This window comes from Phyllobates terribilis, unplaced genomic scaffold, assembly GCF_046119375.1.
Source record: "Phyllobates terribilis strain yellow unplaced genomic scaffold, ASM4611937v1 Scaffold_5__5_contigs__length_657084704, whole genome shotgun sequence".
Taxonomy (NCBI): domain Eukaryota; kingdom Metazoa; phylum Chordata; class Amphibia; order Anura; family Dendrobatidae; genus Phyllobates; species Phyllobates terribilis.
This window is the reverse complement of record NW_027362765.1, coordinates 379,410,607-379,434,590: the sequence shown is the minus strand read 5'-3', so window position 1 is coordinate 379,434,590 and position 23,984 is coordinate 379,410,607. Positions and strand designations below refer to the sequence as shown.

The window sequence follows — 23,984 nt, the reverse complement described above, 5'->3', positions numbered from 1 at the left end:
TACACATTGACTGCACCAGCAGAATAGTGACTGCAGCTCTGGAGTATAATACAGGATGTAACTCAGGATCAGTAATGTAATGTATGTACACAGTGACTGCACCAGCAGAATAGTGAGTGCAGCTCTGGAGTATAATACAGGATGTAACTCAGGATCAGTAATGTAATGTATGTGCACAGTGACTGCACCAGCTGAATAGTGAGTGCAGCTCTGGAGTATAATACAGAATATAACTCAGGATCAGTACAGGATCAGTAATGTAATGTATGTACACAGTGACTGCACCAGCAGAATAGTGAGTGCAGCTCTGGAGTATAGTACAGGATGTAACTCCGGATCAGTAATGTAATGTATGTACACAGTGACTGCACCAGCAGAATAGTGAGTGCAGCTCTGGAGTATAATACAGGATGTAACTCAGGATCAGTAATGTAATGTATGTACACAGTGACTCCACCAGCAGAATAGTGATTGCAGCTCTGGAGTATAATACAGGATGTAACTCAGGATCAGTAATGTAATGTATGTACACAGTGACTGCACTAGCAGAATAGTGAGTACAGCTCTGGGGTATAATACAGGATGTAACTCAGGATCAGTAATGTAATGTATGTACACAGTGACTCCACCAGCAGAATAGTGAGTGCAGCTCTGGAGTATAATACAGGATATAACTCAGGATCAGTACAGGATCAGTAATGTATGTACACAGTGACTACACCAGCAGAATAGTGAGTGCAGCTCTGGAGTATAATACAGGATGTAACTCAGGATCAGTAATGTAATGTATGTACACAGTGACTGCATCACCAAAATAGTGAGTGCAGCTCTGGAGTATAATACAGGATGTAACTCAGGATCAGTAATGTAATGTATGTACACAGTGACTGCACCAGCAAAATAGTGAGTGCAGCTCTGGAGTATAATACAGGATGTAACTCAGGATCAGTAATGTAATATATGTACACAGTGACTGCACCAGCAGAATAGTGAGTGCAGCTCTGGAGTATAATATAGGATGTAACTCAGGATCAGTAATGTAATGTATGTACACAGTGACTGCACCAGCAAAATAGTGAGTGCAGCTCTGGAGTATAATATAGGCTGTAACTCAGGATCAGTAATGTAATGTATGTACACAGTGACTGCACAAGCAGAATAGTGAGTGCGGCTCTGGAGTATAATACAGGATGTAACTCAGGATTAGTAATATAATGTATGTACACAGTGACTGCACAAGCAGAATAGTGAGTGCGGCTCTGGAGTATAATACAGGATGTAACTCAGGATCAGTAATGTAATGTATGTACACAGTGACTGCACCAGCAGAATAGTGAGTGCCGCTCTGGAGTATAATACAGGAGGTAACTCAGGATCAGTACAGGGTAAGTAATGTAATGTATGTACACAGTGACTGCACTAGCAGAATAGTGAGTACAGCTCTGGGGTATAATACAGGATGTAACTCAGGATCAGTAATGTAATGTATGTACACAGTGACTGCACTAGCAGAATAGTGAGTACAGCTCTGGGGTATAATACAGGAATACAGGATGTAACTCAGGATCAGTAATGTAATGTATGTACAAAGTGACTGCACCAGCAGAATAGTGAGTGCAGCTCGGGAGTATAATACAGGATGTAACTCAGGATCAGTATTGTAATGTGTGTACACAGTGACTGCACCAGCAGAATAGTGAGTGCAGCTCTGGGGTATAATACAGGAGGTAACTCAGGATCAGTACAGGATCAGTAATGTAATGTATGTACACAGTGACTGCACCAGCAGAATAGTGAGTGCAGCTCTGGGGTATAATACAGGATGCAACTCAGGATCAGTACAGGATCAGTAATATAATGTATGTACACAGTGACTCCACCAGCAGAATAGTGAGTGCAGCTCTGGAGTATAATACAGGATGTAACTCAGGATCAGTAATGTAATGTATGTACACAGTGACTGCACCAGCAGAATAGTGAGTGCAGCTCTGGAGTATAATACAGGATGTAACTCAGGATCAGTAATGTAATGTATGTACACAGTGACTCCACCAGCAGAATAGTGAGTGCTGCTCTGGAGTTTAATACCGGAGGTAACTCAGGATCAGTAATGTAATGTATGTACACAGTGACTCCACCAGCAGAATAGTGAGTGCAGCTCTGGGGTATAATACAGGATGTAACCCAGGATCAGTAATGTAATGTATGTACACAGTGACTCCACCAGCAGAATATTGAGTGCAGCTCTGGAGTATAATACAGGATAAAACTCAGGATCAGTACAAGACCAGTAATGTATGTACACAGTGACTACACCAGCAGAATAGTGAGTGCAGCTCTGGAGTATAATACAGGATGTAACTCAGAATCAGTAATGTAATGTATGTACACAGTGACTGCATCACCAAAATAGTGAGTGCAGCTCTGGAGTATAATACAGGATGTAACTCAGGATCAGTAATGTAATGTATGTACACAGTGACTGCACCAGCAGAATAGTGACTGCAGCTCTGGAGTATAATACAGGATGTAACTCAGGATCAGTAATGTAATGTATGTACACAGTGACTGCACCAGCAAAATAGTGAGTGCAGCTCTGGAGTATAATATAGGATGTAACTAAGGATCAGTAATGTAATGTATGTACACAGTGACTGCACAAGCAGAATAGTGAGTGCGGCTCTGGAGTATAATACAGGATGTAACTCAGGATCAGTAATGTAATGTATGTACACAGTGACTGCACAAGCAGAATAGTGAGTGCGGCTCTGGAGTATAATACAGGATGTAACTCAGGATCAGTAATGTAATGTATGTACACAGTGACTGCACCAGCAGAATAGTGAGTGCCGCTCTGGAGTATAATACAGGAGGTAACTCAGGATCAGTACAGGGTAAGTAATGTAATGTATGTACACAGTGACTGCACTAGCAGAATTGTGAGTACAGCTCTGGGGTATAATACAGGATGTAACTCAGGATCAGTAATGTAATGTATGTACACAGTGACTGCACTAGCAGAATAGTGAGTACAGCTCTGGGGTATAATGCAGGAATACAGGATGTAACTCAGGATCAGTAATGTAATGTATGTACACAGTGACTGCACCAGCAGAATAGTGAGTGCAGCTCTGGAGTATAGTACAGGATGTAACTCCGGATCAGTAATGTAATGTATGTACACAGTGACTGCACCAGCAGAATAGTGAGTGCAGCTCTGGAGTATAATACAGGATGTAACTCAGGATCAGTAATGTAATGTATGTACACAGTGACTCCACCAGCAGAATAGTGATTGCAGCTCTGGAGTATAATACAGGATGTAACTCAGGATCAGTAATGTAATGTATGTACACAGTGACTGCACTAGCAGAATAGTGAGTACAGCTCTGGGGTATAATACAGGATGTAACTCAGGATCAGTAATGTAATGTATGTACACAGTGACTCCACCAGCAGAATAGTGAGTGCAGCTCTGGAGTATAATACAGGATATAACTCAGGATCAGTACAGGATCAGTAATGTATGTACACAGTGACTACACCAGCAGAATAGTGAGTGCAGCTCTGGAGTATAATACAGGATGTAACTCAGGATCAGTAATGTAATGTATGTACACAGTGACTGCATCACCAAAATAGTGAGTGCAGCTCTGGAGTATAATACAGGATGTAACTCAGGATCAGTAATGTAATGTATGTACACAGTGATTGCACCAGCAAAATAGTGAGTGCAGCTCTGGAGTATAATACAGGATGTAACTCAGGATCAGTAATGTAATATATGTACACAGTGACTGCACCAGCAGAATAGTGAGTGCAGCTCTGGAGTATAATACAGGATGTAACTCAGGATCAGTAATGTAATGTATGTACACAGTGACTGCACCAGCAAAATAGTGAGTGCAGCTCTGGAGTATAATATAGGCTGTAACTCAGGATCAGTAATGTAATGTATGTACACAGTGACTGCACAAGCAGAATAGTGAGTGCGGCTCTGGAGTATAATACAGGATGTAACTCAGGATCAGTAATGTAATGTATGTACACAGTGACTGCACAAGCAGAATAGTGAGTGCGGCTCTGGAGTATAATACAGGATGTAACTCAGGATCAGTAATGTAATGTATGTACACAGTGACTGCACCAGCAGAATAGTGAGTGCCGCTCTGGAGTATAATACAGGAGGTAACTCAGGATCAGTACAGGGTAAGTAATGTAATGTATGTACACAGTGACTGCACTAGCAGAATAGTGAGTACAGCTCTGGGGTATAATACAGGATGTAACTCAGGATCAGTAATGTAATGTATGTACACAGTGACTGCACTAGCAGAATAGTGAGTACAGCTCTGGGGTATAATACAGGAATACAGGATGTAACTCAGGATCAGTAATGTAATGTATGTACACAGTGACTGCACCAGCAGAATAGTGAGTGCAGCTCTGGAGTATAGTACAGGATGTAACTCAGGATCAGTAATGTAATGTATGTACACAGTGACTGCACCAGCAGAATAGTGAGTGCAGCTCTGGAGTATAATACAGGATGTAACTCAGGATCAGTAATGTAATGTATGTGCACAGTGACTGCACCAGCAGAATAGTGAGTGCAGCTCTGGAGTATAATACAGAATGTAACTCAGGATCAGTACAGGATCAGTAATGTAATGTATGTACACAGTGACTGCACCAGCAGAATAGTGAGTGCAGCTCTGGATTATAGTACAGGATGTAACTCCGGATCAGTAATGTAATGTATGTACACAGTGACTGCACCAGCAGAATAGTGAGTGCAGCTCTGGAGTAAAATACAGGATGTAACTCAGGATCAGTAATGTAATGTATGTACACAGTGACTCCACCAGCAGAATAGTGATTGCAGCTCTGGAGTATAATACAGGATGTAACTCAGGATCAGTAATGTAATGTATGTACACAGTGACTGCACTAGCAGAATAGTGAGTACAGCTCTGGGGTATAATACAGGATGTAACTCAGGATCAGTAATATAATGTATGTACACAGTGACTGCACCAGCAGAATAGTGAGTGCAGCTTTGGAGTATAATACAGGATGTAACTCAGGATCAGTAATGTAATGTATGTACACAGTGACTCCACCAGCAGAATAGTGAGTGCAGCTCTGGAGTATAATACAGGATGTAACTCAGGATCAGTAATGTAATGTATGTACACAGTGACTGCACCAGCAGAATAGTGAGTGCAGCTCAGGAGTATAATACAGGAGTATAATACAGGATGTAACTCAGGATCAGTAATGTAATGTATGTACACAGTGACTGCACCAGCAGAATAGTGAGTGCAGCTCTGGGGTATAATACAGGAGGTAACACAGGATCAGTAATGTAATGTATGTACACAGTGACTGCACCAGCAGAATAGTGAGTGCAGCTCTGGGGTATAATACAGGATGTAACTCAGGATCAGTACAGGATCAGTAATGTAATGTATGTACACAGTGACTCCACCAGCAGAATAGTGAGTGCAGCTCTGGAGTATAATACAGGATGTAACTCAGGATCAGTAATGTAATGTATGTACACAGTGACTGCACCAGCAAAATAGTGAGTGCAGCTCTGGAGTATAATATAGGCTGTAACTCAGGATCAGTAATGTAATGTATGTACACAGTGACTGCACAAGCAGAATAGTGAGTGCGGCTCTGGAGTATAATACAGGATGTAACTCAGGATCAGTAATGTAATGTATGTACACAGTGACTGCACAAGCAGAATAGTGAGTGCGGCTCTGGAGTATAATACAGGATGTAACTCAGGATCAGTAATGTAATGTATGTACACAGTGACTGCACCAGCAGAATAGTGAGTGCCGCTCTTGAGTATAATACAGGAGGTAACTCAGGATCAGTACAGGGTAAGTAATGTAATGTATGTACACAGTGACTGCACTAGCAGAATAGTGAGTACAGCTCTGGGGTATAATACAGGATGTAACTCAGGATCAGTAATGTAATGTATGTACACAGTGACTGCACTAGCAGAATAGTGAGTACAGCTCTGGGGTATAATACAGGAATACAGGATGTAACTCAGGATCAGTAATGTAATGTATGTACACAGTGACTGCACCAGCAGAATAGTGAGTGCAGCTCGGGAGTATAATGCAGGGTGTAACTCAGGATCAGTAATGTAATGTATGTACACAGTGACTGTACCAGCAGAATAGTGAGTGCAGCTCTGGGGTATAATACAGGAGGTAACTCAGGATCAGTACAGGATCAGTAATGTAATGTATGTACACAGTGACTGCACCAGCAGAATAGTGAGTGCAGCTCTGGGGTATAATACAGGATGCAACTCAGGATCAGTACAGGATCAGTAATGTAATGTATGTACACAGTGACTCCACCAGCAGAATAGTGAGTGCAGCTCTGGAGTATAATACAGGATGTAACTCAGGATCAGTAATGTAATGTATGTACACAGTGACTGCACCAGCAGAATAGTGAGTGCAGCTCTGGAGTATAATACAGGATGTAACTCAGGATCAGTAATGTAATGTATGTACACAGTGACTCCACCAGCAAAATAGTGAGTGCTGCTCTGGAGTTTAATACCGGAGGTAACTCAGGATCAGTAATGTAATGTATGTACACAGTGACTCCACCAGCAGAATAGTGAGTGCAGCTCTGGGGTATAATACAGGATGTAACCCAGGATCAGTAATGTAATGTTTGTACACAGTGACTCCACCAGCAGAATAGTGAGTGCAGCTCTGGAGTATAATACAGGATAAAACTCAGGATCAGTACAAGATCAGTAATGTATGTACACAGTGACTACACCAGCAGAATAGTGAGTGCAGCTCTGGAGTATAATACAGGATGTAACTCAGGATCAGTAATGTAATGTATGTACACAGTGACTGCATCACCAAAATAGTGAGTGCAGCTCTGGAGTATAATACAGGATGTAACTCAGGATCAGTAATGTAATGTATGTACACAGTGACTGCACCAGCAAAATAGTGAGTGCAGCTCTGGAGTATAATACAGGATGTAACTCAGGATCAGTAATGTAATGTATGTACACAGTGACTGCACCAGCAGAATAGTGACTGCAGCTCTGGAGTATAATACAGGATGTAACTCAGGATCAGTAATGTAATGTATGTACACAGTGACTGCACCAGCAGAATAGTGAGTGCAGCTCTGGAGTATAATACAGGATGTAACTCAGGATCAGTAATGTAATGTATGTGCACAGTGACTGCACCAGCTGAATAGTGAGTGCAGCTCTGGAGTATAATACAGAATATAACTCAGGATCAGTACAGGATCAGTAATGTAATGTATGTACACAGTGACTGCACCAGCAGAATAGTGAGTGCAGCTCTGGAGTATAGTACAGGATGTAACTCCGGATCAGTAATGTAATGTATGTACACAGTGACTGCACCAGCAGAATAGTGAGTGCAGCTCTGGAGTATAATACAGGATGTAACTCAGGATCAGTAATGTAATGTATGTACACAGTGACTCCACCAGCAGAATAGTGATTGCAGCTCTGGAGTATAATACAGGATGTAACTCAGGATCAGTAATGTAATGTATGTACACAGTGACTGCACTAGCAGAATAGTGAGTACAGCTCTGGGGTATAATACAGGATGTAACTCAGGATCAGTAATGTAATGTATGTACACAGTGACTCCACCAGCAGAATAGTGAGTGCAGCTCTGGAGTATAATACAGGATATAACTCAGGATCAGTACAGGATCAGTAATGTATGTACACAGTGACTACACCAGCAGAATAGTGAGTGCAGCTGTGGAGTATAATACAGGATGTAACTCAGGATCAGTAATGTAATGTATGTACACAGTGACTGCATCACCAAAATAGTGAGTGCAGCTCTGGAGTATAATACAGGATGTAACTCAGGATCAGTAATGTAATGTATGTACACAGTGACTGCACCAGCAAAATAGTGAGTGCAGCTCTGGAGTATAATACAGGATGTAACTCAGGATCAGTAATGTAATATATGTACACAGTGACTGCACCAGCAGAATAGTGAGTGCAGCTCTGGAGTATAATACAGGATGTAACTCAGGATCAGTAATGTAATGTATGTACACAGTGACTGCACCAGCAAAATAGTGAGTGCAGCTCTGGAGTATAATATAGGCTGTAACTCAGGATCAGTAATGTAATGTATGTACACAGTGACTGCACAAGCAGAATAGTGAGTGCGGCTCTGGAGTATAATACAGGATGTAACTCAGGATTAGTAATATAATGTATGTACACAGTGACTGCACAAGCAGAATAGTGAGTGCGGCTCTGGAGTATAATACAGGATGTAACTCAGGATCAGTAATGTAATGTATGTACACAGTGACTGCACCAGCAGAATAGTGAGTGCCGCTCTGAAGTATAATACAGGAGGTAACTCAGGATCAGTACAGGGTAAGTAATGTAATGTATGTACACAGTGACTGCACTAGCAGAATAGTGAGTACAGCTCTGGGGTATAATACAGGATGTAACTCAGGATCAGTAATGTAATGTATGTACACAGTGACTGCACTTGCAGAATAGTGAGTACAGCTCTGGGGTATAATACAGGAATACAGGATGTAACTCAGGATCAGTAATGTAATGTATGTACAAAGTGACTGCACCAGCAGAATAGTGAGTGCAGCTCGGGAGTATAATACAGGATGTAACTCAGGATCAGTAATGTAATGTGTGTACACAGTGACTGCACCAGCAGAATAGTGAGTGCAGCTCTGGGGTATAATACAGGAGGTAACTCAGGATCAGTACAGGATCAGTAATGTAATGTATGTACACAGTGACTGCACCAGCAGAATAGTGAGTGCAGCTCTGGGGTATAATACAGGATGCAACTCAGGATCAGTACAGGATCAGTAATATAATGTATGTACACAGTGACTCCACCAGCAGAATAGTGAGTGCAGCTCTGGAGTATAATACAGGATGTAACTCAGGATCAGTAATGTAATGTATGTACACAGTGACTGCACCAGCAGAATAGTGAGTGCAGCTCTGGAGTATAATACAGGATGTAACTCAGGATCAGTAATGTAATGTATGTACACAGTGACTCCACCAGCAGAATAGTGAGTGCTGCTCTGGAGTTTAATACCGGAGGTAACTCAGGATCAGTAATGTAATGTATGTACACAGTGACTCCACCAGCAGAATAGTGAGTGCAGCTCTGGGGTATAATACAGGATGTAACCCAGGATCAGTAATGTAATGTATGTACACAGTGACTCCACCAGCAGAATATTGAGTGCAGCTCTGGAGTATAATACAGGATAAAACTCAGGATCAGTACAAGATCAGTAATGTATGTACACAGTGACTACACCAGCAGAATAGTGAGTGCAGCTCTGGAGTATAATACAGGATGTAACTCAGGATCAGTAATGTAATGTATGTACACAGTGACTGCACCAGCAGAATAGTGACTGCAGCTCTGGAGTATAATACAGGATGTAACTCAGGATCAGTAATGTAATGTATGTACACAGTGACTGCACCAGCAAAATAGTGAGTGCAGCTCTGGAGTATAATATAGGATGTAACTAAGGATCAGTAATGTAATGTATGTACACAGTGACTGCACAAGCAGAATAGTGAGTGCGGCTCTGGAGTATAATACAGGATGTAACTCAGGATCAGTAATGTAATGTATGTACACAGTGACTGCACAAGCAGAATAGTGAGTGCCGCTCTGGAGTATAATACAGGAGGTAACTCAGGATCAGTACAGGGTAAGTAATGTAATGTATGTACACAGTGACTGCACTAGCAGAATTGTGAGTACAGCTCTGGGGTATAATACAGGATGTAACTCAGGATCAGTAATGTAATGTATGTACACAGTGACTGCACTAGCAGAATAGTGAGTACAGCTCTGGGGTATAATACAGGAATACAGGATGTAACTCAGGATCAGTAATGTAATGTATGTACACAGTGACTGCACCAGCAGAATAGTGAGTGCAGCTCTGGAGTATAGTACAGGATGTAACTCCGGATCAGTAATGTAATGTATGTACACAGTGACTGCACCAGCAGAATAGTGAGTGCAGCTCTGGAGTATAATACAGGATGTAACTCAGGATCAGTAATGTAATGTATGTACACAGTGACTCCACCAGCAGAATAGTGATTGCAGCTCTGGAGTATAATACAGGATGTAACTCAGGATCAGTAATGTAATGTATGTACACAGTGACTGCACTAGCAGAATAGTGAGTACAGCTCTGGGGTATAATACAGGATGTAACTCAGGATCAGTAATGTAATGTATGTACACAGTGACTCCACCAGCAGAATAGTGAGTGCAGCTCTGGAGTATAATACAGGATATAACTCAGGATCAGTACAGGATCAGTAATGTATGTACACAGTGACTACACCAGCAGAATAGTGAGTGCAGCTCTGGAGTATAATACAGGATGTAACTCAGGATCAGTAATGTAATGTATGTACACAGTGACTGCATCACCAAAATAGTGAGTGCAGCTCTGGAGTATAATACAGGATGTAACTCAGGATCAGTAATGTAATGTATGTACACAGTGACTGCACCAGCAAAATAGTGAGTGCAGCTCTGGAGTATAATACAGGATGTAACTCAGGATCAGTAATGTAATATATGTACACAGTGACTGCACCAGCAGAATAGTGACTGCAGCTCTGGAGTATAATACAGGATGTAACTCAGGATCAGTAATGTAATGTATGTACACAGTGACTGCACCAGCAAAATAGTGAGTGCAGCTCTGGAGTATAATATAGGCTGTAACTCCGGATCAGTAATGTAATGTATGTACACAGTGACTGCACAAGCAGAATAGTGAGTGCGGCTCTGGAGTATAATACAGGATGTAACTCAGGATCAGTAATGTAATGTATGTACACAGTGACTGCACAAGCAGAATAGTGAGTGCGGCTCTGGAGTATAATACAGGATGTAACTCAGGATCAGTAATGTAATGTATGTACACAGTGACTGCACCAGCAGAATAGTGAGTGCCGCTCTGGAGTATAATACAGGAGGTAACTCAGGATCAGTACAGGGTAAGTAATGTAATGTATGTACACAGTGACTGCACTAGCAGAATAGTGAGTACAGCTCTGGGGTATAATACAGGATGTAACTCAGGATCAGTAATGTAATGTATGTACACAGTGACTGCACTAGCAGAATAGTGAGTACAGCTCTGGGGTATAATACAGGAATACAGGATGTAACTCAGGATCAGTAATGTAATGTATGTACACAGTGACTGCACCAGCAGAATAGTGAGTGCAGCTCTGGAGTATAGTACAGGATGTAACTCAGGATCAGTAATGTAATGTATGTACACAGTGACTGCACCAGCAGAATAGTGAGTGCAGCTCTGGAGTATAATACAGGATGTAACTCAGGATCAGTAATGTAATGTATGTGCACAGTGACTGCACCAGCAGAATAGTGAGTGCAGCTCTGGAGTATAATACAGAATGTAACTCAGGATCAGTACAGGATCAGTAATGTAATGTATGTCCACAGTGACTGCACCAGCAGAATAGTGAGTGCAGCTCTGGAGTATAGTACAGGATGTAACTCCGGATCAGTAATGTAATGTATGTACACAGTGACTGCACCAGCAGAACAGTGAGTGCAGCTCTGGAGTAAAATACAGGATGTAACTCAGGATCAGTAATGTAATGTATGTACACAGTGACTGCACCAGTAGAATAGTGAGTGAAGCTCTGCAGTATAGTACAGGATGTAACTCAGGATCAGTAATGTAATGTATGTGCACAGTGACTGCACCAGCAGAATAGTGAGTGCAGCTCTGGAGTGTAATACAGAATGTAACTCATGATCAGTACAGGATCAGTAATGTATGTACACAGTGACTACACCAGCAGAATAGTGAGTGCAGCTCTGGAGTATAATACAGGATGTAACTCAGGATCAGTAATGTAATGTATGTACACAGTGACTGCATCACCAAAATAGTGAGTGCAGCTCTGGAGTATAATACAGGATGTAACTCAGGATCAGTAATGTAATGTATGTACACAGTGACTGCACCAGCAAAATAGTGAGTGCAGCTCTGGAGTATAATACAGGATGTAACTCAGGATCAGTAATGTAATATATGTACACAGTGACTGCACCAGCAGAATAGTGACTGCAGCTCTGGAGTATAATACAGGATGTAACTCAGGATCAGTAATGTAATGTATGTACACAGTGACTGCACCAGCAAAATAGTGAGTGCAGCTCTGGAGTATAATATAGGCTGTAACTCAGGATCAGTAATGTAATGTATGTACACAGTGACTGCACAAGCAGAATAGTGAGTGCGGCTCTGGAGTATAATACAGGATGTAACTCAGGATCAGTAATGTAATGTATGTACACAGTGACTGCACAAGCAGAATAGTGAGTGCGGCTCTGGAGTATAATACAGGATGTAACTCAGGATCAGTAATGTAATGTATGTACACAGTGACTGCACCAGCAGAATAGTGAGTGCCGCTCTGGAGTATAATACAGGAGGTAACTCAGGATCAGTACAGGGTAAGTAATGTAATGTATGTACACAGTGACTGCACTAGCAGAATAGTGAGTACAGCTCTGGGGTATAATACAGGATGTAACTCAGGATCAGTAATGTAATGTATGTACACAGTGACTGCACTAGCAGAATAGTGAGTACAGCTCTGGGGTATAATACAGGAATACAGGATGTAACTCAGGATCAGTAATGTAATGTATGTACACAGTGACTGCACCAGCAGAATAGTGAGTGCAGCTCTGGAGTATAGTACAGGATGTAACTCAGGATCAGTAATGTAATGTATGTACACAGTGACTGCACCAGCAGAATAGTGAGTGCAGCTCTGGAGTATAATACAGGATGTAACTCAGGATCAGTAATGTAATGTATGTGCACAGTGACTGCACCAGCAGAATAGTGAGTGCAGCTCTGGAGTATAATACAGAATGTAACTCAGGATCAGTACAGGATCAGTAATGTAATGTATGTCCACAGTGACTGCACCAGCAGAATAGTGAGTGCAGCTCTGGAGTATAGTACAGGATGTAACTCCGGATCAGTAATGTAATGTATGTACACAGTGACTGCACCAGCAGAACAGTGAGTGCAGCTCTGGAGTAAAATACAGGATGTAACTCAGGATCAGTAATGTAATGTATGTACACAGTGACTCCACCAGCAGAATAGTGATTGCAGCTCTGGAGTATAATACAGGATGTAACTCAGGATCAGTAATGTAATGTATGTACACAGTGACTGCACTAGCAGAATAGTGAGTACAGCTCTGGGGTATAATACAGGATGTAACTCAGGATCAGTAATATAATGTGTGTACACAGTGACTGCACCAGCAGAATAGTGAGTGCAGCTTTGGAGTATAATACAGGATGTAACTCAGGATCAGTAATGTAATGTATGTACACAGTGACTCCACCAGCAGAATAGTGAGTGCAGCTCTGGAGTATAATACAGGATGTAACTCAGGATCAGTAATGTAATGTATGTACACAGTGACTGCACCAGCAGAATAGTGAGTGCAGCTCAGGAGTATAATACAGGAGTATAATACAGGATGTAACTCAGGATCAGTAATGTAATGTATGTACACAGTGACTGCACCAGCAGAATAGTGAGTGCAGCTCTGGGGTATAATACAGGAGGTAACACAGGATCAGTAATGTAATGTATGTACACAGTGACTGCACCAGCAGAATAGTGAGTGCAGCTCTGGGGTATAATACAGGATGTAACTCAGGATCAGTACAGGATCAGTAATGTAATGTATGTACACAGTGACTCCACCAGCAGAATAGTGAGTGCAGCTCTGGAGTATAATACAGGATGTAACTCAGGATCAGTACAGGATCAGTAATGTAATGTATGTACACAGTGACTGCACCAGCAGAATAGTGAGTGCAGCTCTGGAGTATAATACAGGATGTAACTCAGGATCAGTACAGGATCAGTAATGTAATGTATGTACACAGTGACTGCACCAGCAGAATAGTGAGTGCAGCTCTGGAGCATAATACAGGATATAACTCAGGATCAGTAATGTAATGTATGTACACAGTGACTGCACCTGCAGAATAGTGAATGCAGCTCTGGGGTATAATACACGATGTAACTCAGGATCAGTAATGTAATGTATGTACACAGTGACTGCACCAGCAGAATAGTGAGTGCAGCTCTGGAGTATAATACAGGATATAACTCAGGATCAGTACAGGATCAGTAATGTAATGTATGTACACAGTGACTGCACCAGTAGAATAGTGAGTGATGCTCTGGAGTATAATACAGGATGTAACTCAGGATCAGTAATGTAATGTATATACACAGTGACTGCACCAGCAGAATAGTGAGTGCAGCTCTGGAGTATAATACAGGATGTAACTCCCGATCAGTACAGGATAAGTAATGTAATGTATGTACATAGTGACTGCACCAGCAGAATAGTGAGTGCAGCTCTGGAGTATAATACAGGATGTAACTCAGGATCAGTAATGTAATGTATGTGCACAGTGACTGCACCAGCAGAATAGTGAGTGCAGCTCTGGAGTATAATACAGGATGTAATTCAGAATCGGTACGGGATCAGTAATGTAATGTATGTACACAGTGAGTGCAGCTCTGGAGTATAATACAGGGTAAGTAATACAATGTAGTTTTGAAAGTGTAAACTACTATATAAACTATAAGATGCATTATTGTAAGTTTTCCATAATTTTACTTAGAGGCTTTTTGCAATCAGACTGTCTAAGGAAGCAAAAGGGTCTGTAAAGGATAGGGACATAGAACAGGTACAGACAAACGCACTATGCCCCCAGGAACAGAAGACTGTAATACTGGACCGCCATGGACAGAGCACTACATCACTGGGCAACCACTAACAGAATACTGGTTTACCAAGGACTTGTTGCTGTACCACAAGGCCCCTAGTGAGTAAACACTGAAATCCTGGACCACCAGGGATGTAATGCAGTACCACTAGGTCACCAGGGACAGAACATCGGACCACAAGAAATTGAATACAGAACCTGCAGGTACATAATTCTTTATCACTTGGCTACCAAGGACAGATGACTTCATCACTGAGCGATCAGAAGCAGAATACTGGACCACCAGGAGCATGATACCCTACCACTAGCCCACCAGGGACACAACATTGCATTAGTAGCAGTCACAACACTTCTCTTACTTGCTTGTCCGGCAGGGGATGCCTCTCTCGTCCAGGCTACTTTTGAAGTCTCCCAGCTTTAAAGGATGAAGCCCAGGAATATCGGTGTCGGGTGAAAGGTCCGTGAGCGGCTGTAAGCTTCCCTCCTCCGGTAACGGGCAGCGGTCATTCCGGTGACGTCTCCGCTTCTGTTTACGCTCACAACTGAGGGGAAGATGAGAAAGCGTGAAGTATACGTGATGCGAAGAGACAATATATATCGGTCATATGGCTGGCAGCAGATCACCTGTAGGGGGCGACACCTGTGTCCTCAGAGTGTCGCCCGCTGCAGACGCCATGTATGTAAGAGGCAATTTACAGAACCGCTAAAATTATAGAGCCGGAATTGTGCAAAACCTCAGGTGTGAACAAGGTCTGAAACCAGCCTGAAGGTAGCCTGCGAAGATACACTATGCAGACACCGCTTATCAGAGCAGTCGGCTACCTCAGTTTTACAGGACTTAGCTTTTATGTCGCTCACTGATTGACTGGCATTTATTGATTCCATTCTATAAAAAGAGGTTCTTCAGCAGCTGCAAAGTGTGTACTAGATGCGAGTAGATGCTTCAAAACCTCATACACCTCAGCTGTTGCAGAACCTCATAATATACACCTCACCTGCTGTAAAACCTCATAATATACACAAAAAAATCCTGAAGGAGAATGTCCGTTCATGACCTCAAGCTGAGGCGCACTTGGGTTATGCCGCAGGACAATGATCCAAAACACACCAGCAAGTCCACCTCTGAATGGCTTAAGAAAAACAAAATTAAGACTTTGGAGTGGCCTAGTCAATGTCCTGACCTTAATCCGATTGAGATGCTGTGGCATGACCTTAAAAATGCTTTTCATACTCAGAAACCCTCCAATATGGCTGAATTCCAACAATTTTGCAAAGATGAGCGGCTAAAATTCCTCCAGAGCGTTGTAAAGACTCATTGCCAATTATCACAAACGCTTGATTGCAGTTGTTGCTGCTAAAGACGAAACCAGTTATTAAGTTTATGGGGCAATCACTTTTTCACACAGGGCCCTGTAAGTTTGGATTTCTTTTCCCCCTAATAATAAAGACCTTCATTTAAAAACTGCATTTTGTGATTACTTGTGTTCTCTTTGTCTAATATTTACATTTGTTTTGTGATCAGAAACATTTAAGTGACAAACATGTAAAATAATAAGAACTCAGGAAGGGGGCGAACACTTTTTCACACCCCTGTACAGTAGAGACTCTGGAGCGATAATCTTTAGTTAAAAGTTGTCCAACTTTCCAATATACATTCTGTATCAATTCTTCATGGTTTTCAAGATCTCTGCTGTCATTCAGTACCAGTCGGCCTCGGCCATGTGGTGGACACATCTCTGCTTGCTGTTATTCAGTAGCTGTCGGCCTCGGCCATGTGGTGGACACATCTCTGCTTGCTGTCTCAGTAGCAGTCGGCCTTGGCCATGTGGTGGACACATCTCTGCTTGCTGTTATTCAGTAGCTGTCGGCCTCGGCCATGTGGTGGATACATCTCTGCTTGCTGTTATTCAGTAGCTGTCGGCCTCGGCCATGTGGTGGATACATCTCTGCTTGCTGTCTCAGTAGCTGTCAGCCTCGGCCATGTGGTGGACACATCTCTGCTTGCTGTCTCACTAGCTGTCAGCCTCGGCCATGTGGTGGACACATCTCTGCTTGCTGTTATTCAGTAGCAGTCGGCCTCGGACATGTGGTGGACACATCTCTGCTTGCTGTTATTCAGTAGCTGTCGGCCTCGGCCATGTGGTGGACACATCTCTGCTTGCTGTCTCACTAGCTGTCAGCCTCGGCCATGTGGTGGACACATCTCTGCTTGCTGTCTCAGTAGCAGTCAGCCTCGGCCATGTGGTGGACACATCTCTGCTTGCTGTCTCAGTAGCTGTCAGCCTCGGCCATGTTGTGGACACATCTCTGCTTGCTGTCTCACTAGCTGTCAGCCTCGGCCATGTGGTGGACACATCTCTGCTTGCTGTTATTCAGTAGCTGTCGGCCTCGGCCATGTGGTGGACACATCTCTGCTTGCTGTCTCACTAGCTATCAGCCTCGGCCATGTGGTGGACACATCTCTGCTTGCTGTCTCAGTAGCTGTCGGCCTCGGCCATGTGGTGGACACATCTCTGCTTGCTGTCTCACTAGCTGTCAGCCTCGGCCATGTGGTGGACACATCTCTGCTTGCTGTCTCAGTAGCTGTCGGCCTCAGCCATGTGGTGGACACATCTCTGCTTGCTGTTATTCAGTAGCTGTCGGCCTCAGCCATGTGGTGGACACATCTCTGCTTGCTGTCTCAGTAGCTGTCAGCCTCGGCCATGTGGTGGACACATCTCTGCTTGCTGTCTCAGTAGCTGTCAGCCTCGGCCATGTGGTGGACACATCTCTGCTTGCTGTCTCAGTAGCAGTCGGCCTCGGCCATGTGGTGGATACATCTCTGCTTGCTGTCTCACTAGCTGTCAGCCTCGGCCATGTGGTGGACATATCTCTGCTTGCTGTCTCAGTAGCTGTCGGCCTCAGCCATGTGGTAGACACATCTCTGCTTGCTGTTATTCAGTAGCAGTCGGCCTCGGCCATGTGGTGGACACATCTCTGCTTGCTGTCTCACTAGCTGTCAGCCTCGGCCATGTGGTGGACACATCTCTGCTTGCTGTTATTCAGTAGCAGTCGGCCTCGGCCATGTGGTAGACACATCTCTGCTTGCTGTCTCAGTAGCTGTCAGCCTCGGCCATGTGGTGGACACATCTCTGCTTGCTGTTATTCCGTAGCAGTCGGCCTCGGCCATGTGGTGGACACATCTCTGCTTGCTGTCTCAGTAGCAGTCGGCCTCGGCCATGTGGTGGACACATCTCTGCTTGCTGTCTCACTAGCTGTCAGCCTCGGCCATGTGGTGGACACATCTCTGCTTGCTGTCTCAGTAGCTGCCGGCCTCGGCCATGTGGTGGACACATCTCTGCTTGCTGTCTCAGTAGCTGCCGGCCTCGGCCATGTGGTGGACACATCTCTGCTTGCTGTCTCAGTAGCAGTCGGCCTCGGCCATGTGGTGGACACATCTCTGCTTGCTGTCTCAGTAGCTGTCAGCCTCGGCCATGTGGTGGACACATCTCTGCTTGCTGTCTCAGTAGCAGTCGGCCTCGGCCATGTGGTGGACACATCTCTGCTTGCTGTTATTCAGTAGCAGTCGGCCTCGGCCATGTGGTAGACACATCTCTGCTTGCTGTCTCAGTAGCTGTCAGCCTCGGCCATGTGGTGGACACATCTCTGCTTGCTGTTATTCCGTAGCAGTTGGCCTCGGCCATGTGGTGGACACATCTCTGCTTGCTGTCTCAGTAGCTGCCGGCCTCGGCCATGTGGTGGACACATCTCTGCTTGCTGTCTCAGTAGCTGCCGGCCTCGGCCATGTGGTGGACACATCTCTGCTTGCTGTTATTCAGTAGCTGTCAGCCTCGGCCATGTGGTGGACACATCTCTGCTTGCTGTCTCAGTAGCTGTCAGCCTCGGCCATGTGGTGGACACATCTCTGCTTGCTGTCTCAGTAGCAGTCGGCCTCGGCCATGTGGTGGACACATCTCTGCTTGCTGTTATTCAGTAGCAGTCGGCCTCGGCCATGTGGTAGACACATCTCTGCTTGCTGTCTCAGTAGCTGTCAGCCTCGGCCATGTGGTGGACACATCTCTGCTTGCTGTTATTCCGTAGCAGTTGGCCTCGGCCATGTGGTGGACACATCTCTGCTTGCTGTCTCAGTAGCTGTCAGCCTCGGCCATGTGGTGGACACATCTCTGCTTGCTGTTATTCAGTAGCAGTCGGCCTCGGCCATGTGGTGGACACATCTCTGCTTGCTGTCTCAGTAGCTGTCAGCCTCGGCCATGTGGTGAACACATCTCTGCTTGCTGTCTCAGTAGCTGTCAGCCTCGGCCATGTGGTGGACACATCTCTGCTTGCTGTTATTCAGTAGCTGCCGGCCTCGGCCATGTGGTGGACACATCTCTGCTTGCTGTCTCAGTAGCTGTCAGCCTCGGCCATGTGGTGAACACATCTCTGCTTGCTGTCTCAGTAGCTGTCAGCCTCGGCCATGTGGTGGACACATCTCTGCTTGCTGTTATTCAGTAGCTGCCGGCCTCGGCCATGTGGTGGACACATCTCTGCTTGCTGTCTCAGTAGCTGTCAGCCTCGGCCATGTGGTGGACACATCTCTGCTTGCTGTTATTCAGTAGCAGTCGGCCTCGGCCATGTGGTGGACACATCTCTGCTTGCTGTCTCAGTAGCTGTCAGCCTCGGCCATGTGGTGGACACATCTCTGCTTGCTGTTATTCAGTAGCAGTCAGCCTCGGCCATGTGGTGGACACATCTCTGCTTGCTGTCTCAGTAGCTGTCAGCCTCGGCCATGTGGTGAACACATCTCTGCTTGCTGTCTCAGTAGCTGTCAGCCTCGGCCATGTGGTGGACACATCTCTGCTTGCTGTCTCAGTAGCTGTCAGCCTCGGCCATGTGGTGGACACATCTCTGCTTGCTGTCTCAGTAGCTGTCAGCCTCGGCCATGTGGTGGACACATCTCTGCTTGATGTCTCAGTAGCTGTCGGCCTCGGCCATGTGGTGGACACATCTCTGCTTGCTGTTATTCAGTAGCAGTCAGCCTCGGCCATGTGGTGGACACATCTCTGCTTGCTGTCTCAGTAGCAGTCGGCCTCGGCCATGTGGTGGACACATCTCTGCTTGCTGTCTCAGTAGCAGTCGGCCTCGGCCATGTGGTGGACACATCTCTGCTTGCTGTCTCAGTAGCAGTCGGCCTCGGCCATGTGGTGGACACATCTCTGCTTGCTGTCTCAGTAGCAGTCGGCCTCGGCCATGTGGTGGACACATCTCTGCTTGCTGTCTCAGTAGCAGTCGGCCTCGGCCATGTGGTGGACACATCTCTGCTTGCTGTCTCAGTAGCAGTCGGCCTCGGCCATGTGGTGGACACATCTCTGCTTGCTGTCTCAGTAGCAGTCGGCCTCGGCCATGTGGTGGACACATCTCTGCTTGCTGTTATTCAGTAGCTGTCGGCCTCGGCCATGTGGTGGACACATCTCTGCTTGCTGTTATTCAGTAGCTGTCGGCCTCGGCCATGTGGTGGACACATCTCTGCTTGCTGTCTCAGTAGCAGTCGGCCTCGGCCATGTGGTGGACACATCTCTGCTTGCTGTCTCAGTAGCTGTCAGCCTCGGCCATGTGGTGGACACATCTCTGCTTGCTGTTATTCAGTAGCTGTCGGCCTCGGCCATGTGGTAGACACATCTCTGCTTGCTGTCTCAGTAGCTGTCAGCCTCGGCCATGTGGTGGACACATCTCTGCTTGCTGTCTCAGTAGCTGTCAGCCTCGGCCATGTAGTAGACACATCTCTGCTTGCTGTCTCAGTAGCTGTCAGCCTCGGCCATGTGGTGGACACATCTCTGCTTGCTGTCTTAGTAGCAGTCGGCCTCGGCCATGTGGTGGACACATCTCTGCTTGCTGTTATTCAGTAGCAGTCGGCCTCGGCCATGTGGTGGACACATCTCTGCTTGCTGTCTCAGTAGCAGTCGGCCTCGGCCATGTGGTGGACACATCTCTGCTTGCTGTCTCAGTAGCAGTCGGCCTCGGCCATGTGGTGGACACATCTCTGCTTGCTGTCTCACTAGCTGCCGGCTTCGGCCATGTGGTGGACACATCTCTGCTTGCTGTTATTCAGTAGCAGTCGGCCTCGGCCATGTGGTGGACACATCTCTTCTTGCTGTTATTCAGTAGCAGTCGGCCTCGGCCATGTGGTGGACACATCTCTGCTTGCTGTCTCAGTAGCAGTCAGCCTCGGCCATGTGGTGGACACATCTCTGCTTGCTGTTATTCAGTAGCAGTCGGCCTCGGCCATGTGGTGGACACATCTCTGCTTGCTGTCTCAGTAGCTGCCGGCTTCAGCCATGTGGTGGACACATCTCTGCTTGCTGTCTCACTAGCTGCCGGCCTCGGCCATGTGGTGGACACATCTCTGCTTGCTGTTATTCACTAGCTGCCGGCCTCGGCCATGTGGTGGACACATCTCTGCTTGCTGTTATTCACTAGCTGCCGGCCTCGGCCATGTGGTGGACACATCTCTGCTTGCTGTCTCACTAGCTGCCGGCCTCGGCCTTGTGGTGGACACATCTCTGCTTGCTGTCACAGTTGTGGGTCCATCACACGACCAGGTCAGATTCCTACAGAATGACAGCAAGCAAAGATCTATAAAACTGTGAAACTGATGCAGAAAGTTTGCTGGAAAGTTATTTTTTATCATACAAGAACATCATTTATTTGCTAAAATTGGAACCTGTGGGTTTGGGTGGGTTCAGTCTTATTGAGCCACTTTCCTTCTGAGGTCCTATTTGTGGGACTGTCCTGGTACAATCGGGACCGTGGGAAGTGAGAGAATGCTGAAGCTATACTTTGCTTCCACTTTTATTGTGGAGCCAGGACTCCAGCGTACAGGTGAGGAGTGGTGCAGCGGCCCCTGGAGTGGTGCAGCAGCCCCTGGCACCGCTTATCCCCTGCGCTCCTCATTCCTCCAGTATATGGGGTCAGGGATTTGTAGTGAAATCGTCGCTCCATAAAATATTTTTCTGATGTAAATAGTGATGCCGAAAATTCAAGGTGACATCGCAGCAGAATGGATCTGTAATGTAATTTGTTCTGTGGGGGAAGCAAAGTTCCTCTGCTCTGCTGTGATGAGGAAGTCACGCAGAAGGACACAGCAGGGGAGCACTCAGCGCCGCCACAATTAAAGGCTCATAATGGCTGGCAGTCATTTATCCAAAGTAAGTGCATGCCTTCTACACGGCTCAGATTATACAACGACATAAGCAGCTGGAACGACATAGGCGAATAAAGATTTATAAATGTTACTGTATATTCTGTAATGAAATGTCTATCATCTCCAACCAATCAACTTCAGTCCACGTGCTGCCTGCATGACTGGTATAACATGAGCTTATTCGTTGGACCAAGTTGGTATAACCTGGTCATCTCCTGTATGTAATTCTATATGTACAGCTGGTATAACCTGGGCGTCTCCTATATATAATTCTTTATGTACAGCTGGTATAACCTGGGCGTCTCCTATATATAATTATATATGTACAGCTGGTATAACCTGGGCGTCTCCTATATATAATTATATATGTACAGCTGGTATAACCTGGACATCTCCTGTATATAATTATATATGTACAGCTGGTATAACCTGCGCGTCTCCTATATATAATTATATATGTACAGCTGGTATAACCTAGACATCTCCTGTATATAATTATATATGTACAGCTGGTATAACCTGGGCATCTCCTGTATATAATTATATATGTACAGCTGGTATAACCTGGGCGTCTCCTATATATAATTATATATGTACAGCTGGTATAACCTGGGCATCTCCTGTATATAATTATATATGTACAGCTGGTATAACCTGGGAATCTTCTGTATATAATTATATATGTACAGCCGGTATAACCTGAGCATCTCCTGTATATAATTATATATGTACAGCCGGTATAACCTGGACATCTCCTGTATATAATTATATATGAACAGCTTTTATAACCTGAGCATCTCCTGTATATAATTATATATGTACAGCTGGTATAACCTAGACATCTCCTGTATATAATTATATATGTACAGCTGGTATAACCTGGGCATCTCCTGTATATAATTATATATGTACAGCTGGTATAACCTGGGCGTCTCCTATATATAATTATATATGTACAGCTGGTATAACCTGGGCATCTCCTGTATATAATTATATATGTACAGCTGGTATAACCTGGGCTTCTCCTATATATAATTATATATGTACAGCTGGTATAACCTGGGTATCTCCTGTATATAATTATATACAGTTGTGCTGAAAAGTTTACATACCCCGGAATAATTTTTGCTTTCTTGGCCTTGTTTTAGAGAATATGAATTATGACAAAAAACCTTTTTCTCCTCTCATGGTTATTGGTTGGGTGAAGTCATTTATTGTCAAACTACTGTGTTTTCTCTTTTTAAATCATAATGACAACCAAAAACATGGAAATGACCCTGATCAGAAGTTCACATACCCTGGTGATTTTGGCCTGATAACATGCACAGAATTTGACAGAAATGGGTTTGAATGGCTACTAAAGGTAACATCCTCATCTGTGACCTGTTTGCTTGCAATTAGTGTGTGTGCATAAAAGCTGAGTTTCTGGGATCCAGACAGACTCTTGCATCTTTCATCCAGTCACTGACGTTTCTGGATTGAGAGTCATGGGAAAATCAAAAGAATTGTCAACGGATCTACGGGAAAAGGTAGTTGAACTGTATAACACAGGAAAGGGATACAAAAAGATATCCAAGGAATTGAAAATGCCAGTCAGCAGCGTTCAAACTGTGATTAACAAATGGAAAATCAGGGGCTCTGTAAAAACCCAACCATGGTTAGGTAGACCAACAGAAATTTCGGCCACAACTGCCAGGAAAATTGTTCGGGATGCAAAGAAAAACCCACAAATAACATCATCTGAAATTCAGGACTCTATGAAAACTAGCGGTGTGGCTGTTTCAAGATGCACAATAAAGAGGCACTTGAAGAAAAATGGGCTGCATGGTCGAGTCACCAGAAGAAAGACATTACTGCTCAAATGCCACAAAGTATCT

General features: G+C 44.6%; 2 protein-coding genes across 8 annotated transcripts in view; one reads left to right on the top strand and one right to left on the bottom strand.

The window, feature by feature from the left end:
* LOC141273269 (F-box/WD repeat-containing protein 9-like) overlaps nt 1-16,247 on the top strand; it is a 105,317-nt gene extending 89,070 nt beyond the window's left edge. Inside the window, exon 16 of one of the 5 annotated variants that reach the window (XM_073684870.1) lies at nt 15,302-16,247. Coding sequence is in view for 4 of the 5 variants with exons in the window: in XM_073684867.1 (XP_073540968.1) it covers nt 15,302-15,332 (31 nt within the window). In the remaining variant the exon portion in view is untranslated. The remainder of the gene's footprint in view (nt 1-15,301) is intronic. The other 4 variants (XM_073684867.1, XM_073684873.1, XM_073684872.1 and 1 more) reach the window with 4 other exon arrangements.
* Nucleotides 1-23,984, bottom strand: part of PIANP (PILR alpha associated neural protein) — a 72,345-nt gene that overhangs the window by 31,516 nt on the left and 16,845 nt on the right. For all 3 annotated transcript variants that reach the window (XM_073684875.1, XM_073684874.1, XM_073684876.1), the window contains exon 5: nt 15,287-15,469. In XM_073684875.1, the coding sequence (XP_073540976.1) occupies nt 15,287-15,469 (183 nt within the window). The remainder of the gene's footprint in view (nt 1-15,286; nt 15,470-23,984) is intronic.